At 42.3% G+C, this 6,232-nt stretch overlaps 1 protein-coding gene and 1 long non-coding RNA gene across 4 annotated transcripts; both read right to left on the reverse strand.

Annotated features, from left to right (window-relative positions):
* Positions 1-2,862: 2,862 nt before the first annotated feature.
* On the reverse strand, positions 2,863-3,307 carry LOC147640833 (uncharacterized). Its single transcript, XR_015267463.1, has 2 exons — positions 3,191-3,307; positions 2,863-3,114 (listed from the first exon to the last, which is right to left on the reverse strand). It is a non-coding gene; the product is annotated as an uncharacterized LOC147640833 (long non-coding RNA).
* Positions 3,308-3,453: 146 nt separating this feature from the next.
* On the reverse strand, positions 3,454-5,857 carry LOC147640834 (uncharacterized). 3 transcript variants are annotated; one of them, XM_086809055.1, is made up of 2 exons: positions 5,364-5,857; positions 3,454-3,772 (listed from the first exon to the last, which is right to left on the reverse strand). In XM_086809055.1, the coding sequence occupies exons 1-2, from the start codon at positions 5,580-5,582 to the stop codon at positions 3,455-3,457; spliced, it is 537 nt and encodes a 178-aa protein (XP_086665181.1). In that variant the 5' UTR covers positions 5,583-5,857; the 3' UTR covers position 3,454. The 3 variants fall into 3 exon arrangements, 2 of the variants coding, with proteins under 2 accessions (XP_086665181.1, XP_086665189.1); XM_086809063.1 differs by having other exon boundaries at positions 5,373-5,856; XR_015267468.1 differs by having other exon boundaries at positions 3,656-3,772; positions 5,348-5,857.
* Between the last annotated feature and the right edge of the window lie 375 nt (positions 5,858-6,232).

The raw sequence follows: 6,232 nt of genomic DNA on the forward strand, positions 1-6,232 counted from the left end.
TTCCAACTTTTAAATTTCAAACTCACCTCATTTTGGGAGAGAGAGAACCGTTACTACTTCGGGCTTTTCACCATTCAAATGGTTCCTCAAAAGGTTGATTGGGGTGGGGGGAGGAGATGATAGCAGGCGGGCCGTTGGGTGAGGTGTCGGATACCATCTACCTAGGCGACCAGTTCGAGAGCCCTTGGGCTTGGCTGACGACCCGGAGGCCTTCGCAAATGACCTACTATGAAGCATATTGGGACATCACAAATGCTGATGCTCACGTCGAAGGCGGAGGTCAAGATGCTATCGGATCCGTGGTGCAATGGTAGCGAGTGATAGGCAAATAGTAGGAGGACATAGTAGGAGGACATGAAGGCAACATTCTAATAGAAATTGAAAGAGGCCACAAAGATAGTTGGTTCTGATCTGCCGACGGATGGCTAGCGTGTGTTGGTGCCTGAGAAGGGGATGGGGATGAGGAAGAGGGAGGCGAAGGAGGACCCCGTCAAAGGCTTGCAAGGTGAGGCCGTTGGCGGTGGTGGTGGAGGTGCTGCAGCCGAAGGACACGCTAGGGATGGTGGTGATCCGGATCCTAGCACGACGACCACCCCGTCTCGAAGGCTTGCAAGGTGAGGTCGTTGGCGGTGGTGGTGGAGGTGCTGCAGCCGAAGGACATGATGGGGATGGTGCTGATCCGGATCCCAGCCCCAACGTCAAGGTGTCCCAGCCAAGGCTTCCGTGATGTGGAGCTGCCGTCGGAGTGTGTACACAGAGAGGGGGGGTGGTTTTGGAGTGTGTAGAGAGAGAGGTGATGTAGTGTGTGCGCAAGAGAGAGAGAAGTGTTGTAGTGTGTGCACAAGAGAGAGAACGGTGATGTCGTTTGTGCACAAGCGAGAGAGAGCGGTGATGTAGTGTGTGCGCAAGAGAGAGAGCAATGTTGTAGTGTGTGCACAAGAGAGAGAACGGTGATGTCGTTTGTGCACAAGAGAGAGAGCGGTGATGTAGTGTGGGCGCAAAGAGAGAGAGAGAGAGAGAGAGAGAGAGAGAGAGAGAGAGAGGTGCTGGGCCACAATTGAGAGAGAGAGTCCGTCTTCGACCGAATGTTGGGTTTGAACTTGCAGCAAACTGATCAAGCAAATGCAATGTAGGAGATTGGATGGCGAGGAGGCTGGATGCTGTGCGAAAGCGAATGGGGTGGGGTGGTGGAGAGAATGAGAGTGCTGGAAGCTGGCATGTAGAGAGAGAGAGAGAGGGGTGGCTACTGTAGTGTTCACAAGGAGAGAGACAAAGAGAGGTGGGGCACTACAAATTGAAGACAACAGAGTAGTTGCCATCAGAAAAGATGGCTTTGTATGCATAGGCAAGGCACTTTCTCATCGCATGAAATCTCTCTCTCTCCCCCCCTACACAAAAGACATGAACACCTCCCCCTTGAAGCCACCCAAAACACGCCACTAGCAGCAGCACGAGAAGACGTAGCTTCACCGCTTGGCTACATCCAACTTCTCTGAAATAGTGAGCTAAGTGCAGTAAATGAGAGAGAGGCAGGTGTTGGGAAGTGTAGAGACACAAAGAGAGAGAGGTGTGCTAGGCTGGCTGTAGTGTGAAGAGAGAGAGAGAGGCTGATGTTGGGAAGTGTAGAGAGAGAGAGAGAGAGAGAGAGAGAGAGGAGCTAGGCTGCAATTGTAGTGTGCAGAGAGAGGCGATGTGTAGCCGATAGTCTTCATCTATCGCATCTGGTGTTTCTTGCTGTAGAGTTCTTTTTTTACTCATAAATATTCATATATATACGTACATACACACACACATACGCAGATATGATAAACTCATAAATATATGTATGCATACATGTATGTGTGTGAACAATATATATGGATATCAGGGGTGCTCAAATACATAAATTGTGTATGTGTGTGTGTGGGTGCACGCGCGTGTGCATGCAAGCACGCGCATACACAGACACACATTTACATGTGTGTATGTGACATGCACACATGCATTCATAGGTGCACACACACATACACATATCTTCCTGTTGTAGCATGTGTGGTTTCAACGGATTACACGTACACATACACATATGTACATGTACATACATATATACATTTATATGTGTGTTTGTGTGTAACCCGATGTGCCTAGCTTCTATTTTGGCTAGGCCCTATTGTGTCCAATCCCTACATGTAGGGCCTAGCTTCTATTTTGGCTAGGCCCTACATGTCGTAGATGAGTAAGCCCACTTCTTTCTAATCAAAAGAGGAAAGGAAGGGTGACTTTACACATTTCTTTTGCCTGTAACTACGTGCAAAGATGCTTCCTTAAAAAAGTTATCTTTTTTAATGGTGTGTCTAGCTCCTACCTGTCAGAGACGGGTCGTGACACTAGTCAATTTATAATAAATGTTAAAAAGTCATCCTTGTGCCAAGCCACACCCTTTGGAGGGGGAAATTAATATATATATTTATACACATATTTGTATATATGCTTATTATGTACTTGGAGGGGTCACTCATAAATATGTAAGCATAGCATGTGGGTTCAACATAATAGATTTTAAAATCCATTTTTAACGTACAGAAGGGTACCATTCAAAGGGGGTATTCACAAGTTGAATAGAAAAAGGGTATGTTTTATTTATAAAAAAATTATAGATAAAAGATTTTAAAAATAGGCCTTGAATGCACGTGGTACAGAGGGTTTACTTATAGTGAACCCCTCGAGAATATGTACTCTCAATATTGTAATATAATGTTTACATCTTTTTCTAAACAATCAATGGTCTTTTCAAATTCTTTTCTATGACACCTTCACTAACTATTTAATTAGTTGAAATGCCCTTTACAAAGAAAGCCCGATCACTATTTTGTATTTTTTACAACAAGGACTTCACAAAGGAGACATAAATCATCACAAAAGAATCTCTTTTTTGTGACTAAAATGAAATCAATAAAGAATCAAGTCATTAATAATAGTGTGGCCAAAAATGATAATGGCCCTTGAAATAGTGACATTATTTTTCCGTTGTGGTCCAATCAATGGTGTAAGGTGTAGCTTTGGCACACTCTAGGCTTAGTCGTTCTTTTGGAAGGAATGTTGGTTCAATGATGTGAATAGTGGTAGCAAGATAGCCTTCAAGATTGTCCACAACTTGTTGAAAGGCTATGGTGCAATAGATATTGTTACTTCTAATTGATAGCAAGATAGCCTTCAAGATTGTCCACAACTTGTTGAAAGGCTATGGTGCAATAGATATTGTTACTTCTAATTGATAGCAAGAGTTTCAACAAAGAACTTCTGTTATGGGGAGAGGGAGAGGGGGGGGGGGTTTGGGAGAGGGAGAGGGAGAGGGAGAGGGAAAGGGAGGGATTTAGTAGAAATTTTGTCATTACTCAGAGTTAGAGGTGGTTTTTAGTATAGAGAGAGACAAAGGAAGGGGGGGGGGGGGGGGGGGGGGGGCGGCGGCTAGAGCCTAGAGGTCATCGCCGTAGCCACACATGCCATGTTGGCAAGTGCCGCCACTGTAGCATTTGTTGCCGCAACTGCCGCAGTGGTTGGGATCGATGTTAAGGTCGGCACAGACAGTCTCGCAGCAAGTCATGGTGGGCAGGCAGATGTGTCCGCATGCCCCACAATTGTGGACGTCCGATCGTGTGTCCCTGCACACGCTCCCCCAACAACACTCCCCTCCCTCCCCGACTGCCCCCTTTTTGCACACATCTGGGTTCCTCGCACAACTCCTCTCTGCCCACCTTCGCGCATATGTCCTTCCATCTCCCGCCAATACTAGCTGCACACCAAATTTGAAGAAGTTTTAATTTACTCTACTTCCCATGCCAAGCTCACTCGTCCATCATTCAAATTGTAATGAGAGAGAGAATTTTTGATAGAACATTAATTGGGCCTTGATTACTACTAATGCATGTATAAGAACAATGCAAATCGTGATTTCTTTGGTCTCTCTCTCACACACAAAGTATGGCCTAGCATAGTCACTAAGGGGTCTCAATCTCAAGTCAAGTGTCCAAAAGCTCACTAGATGCATTGGTGGACTATGGACTTGATTTTTCCCATACTCATTTGCAAAAGGCCGTTATATGTAACTATGTAGTGTTTTTGTTGTAAACAATAACTATACTCACATAACAAAATAAATGTTTATTTAGACTTATCTACACCAAAACCATAATTACAAAATAGACCTCTACATAACCATAATTACAAAATAGACCTCTACATTTACTTTGCTTAATGATTGACTTCTTATTGTGAACAATAATTAAACTTATACAATTAATAAACGCCATCTATATTAAGTAAAAAATAGTAATAATCTCAATTGTTAAACCGTTGGATGGTTAACCACAAAACCCTTTGACTTAACAAGACACCCACTCCTCACAATGACTTGCATAAAGCAAGACCAAAAGCAAACACACACACACACACACACTTCTCTCTCTCTCTCTCACACACACACACACAAAATGGACATGTTGAAAATCACTATTTTCAAAATTAAAATATTTCATTTAATGCACATTGCATAGTTATAGCTTCATCATAACAATATGCAAGATGGCATAAATGGGGTTAGGTCGTGGAATAAAGTTGATGGGAACCACATATACTTGTATCATAAATAAGGTTCAAATCCACTTGAAGAGGTAAATGGATATACCATAGAACGGAATGATATACTCCCTCTTCAAGTTTAATACTTAGAGAACATCCAACATATCTAAGACTTAGAGAACATCCAACATATCTAAGACCTTCCACTATCAGCTTAGCTTCACCCTAGTATTTACTTTGTAGGACCAAAAGACACTAACTAATAGCGTTCATTAAGTGTAAGAAAGAGAGTACTGATGGCATATATTCATTTCGAATCTATTACAATTGACCATTTGATATTAGAAAATGTAAGATGTGATATTATGAAATGACAGTACTCTTAACATTGCTTACAGCACTCTTAACATTGCTTACAGCAGGCCCTCAAAGGCTCAAGGCTAATTGGCTTATGAATTATGTAGAGTACTTCTGAGGTGTACGTATTTTTCAAACTACAAATAATTACCAAGTTTAGAGAGTCTAAGAGGTGATTAAAGAGAGAAGAATTAAGCATGATGCCAAATTATACCAAGCGTTCGAGTCACCTTCATTACATGAGCAAGGGGGGAAGTCTCAGACTCGGAGTAGCCCTCATCACGGCCCTCAAGGCTCAAGGCTAATTGGCTTATAAATTATGTAGACTACTTAATCCGAGGAGTTAGTATTTCAAACTAGAAATAATCACCAGGTTTAGAGAGTCTAAGACGTGATTAAAGAGAGAAGAATTAAGCATGATGCAAAATTATACCAAGCGTTAGAGTCACCTTCATTACATGAGCAGGGGAGGAAGTCTCAGACTCGGAGTAGCCAGAATATTCCATAGGCAGGCTACCACCAGCTCGCTTCGAGCTGAAAGGCTGCGCGAGTGTACTAGTGCTGCTCATTTGAAGGCACCGTGAGCCACTAAAGAGGAGTAGGAAAACAATTACTAAATTAATCCATCTTACAAAAGCTCTAGGCATATTAAGCATTGCTGTATCCATGTGATTATCGCACACTTTAGCCTAATGCAGTTTGAGCAAGTGACTGTGTATGCAAGGCTTGCATGTTGATTTCATGTGCTTGTGTTTCAAGCTAGTGAGCGTATATGCTAATTGCTAGGAGAGCCTTGCATGTATATTTCATGAGCTCGTGCTGGCCCTTCATGTGGTAATATAGTTGGGTGTGTGTGTGTGTGTGAGAGAGAGAGAGAGAGAGAGAGAGAGATTTGCTCCTTATGTAGATGTACACAGGGTGAACATGGAGCTCTTATTCTATACACGAGTGCCTCGTGATGTTGGGCATGTGTGAAGAAGGTTTTCTTATAGTTTTCTCGCGTGCAAAAAAAAGGCTTCGACAAAGACAGGCCCCTGCTGAGTGCCTGCAGCAAACTGCCCTAGAGAAAAGCCACTAGTCACATGAATACTTTTTCTTTAATTTTTTTTAATTATATTTAGACGATAAAAGCAACCATTTAGCAAGGATCTTGTCAAGAACATTAGTAAATGATCACTCAAGTTGTTTTTTTATTTTATTTTGGACCAAATATATATATATATATATATATATATATAAATCTATCACAAGATCATTACATCAAAATAAATCCCTAATGTTACCTATTTATTCCTAGTTCCCACATCACTATTCTTCA

This window comes from Cibotium barometz, chromosome 2 (genome assembly GCF_041138505.1).
Source record: "Cibotium barometz isolate CiBa-2024 chromosome 2, ASM4113850v1, whole genome shotgun sequence".
Taxonomy (NCBI): Eukaryota; Viridiplantae; Streptophyta; class Polypodiopsida; order Cyatheales; family Cibotiaceae; genus Cibotium; species Cibotium barometz.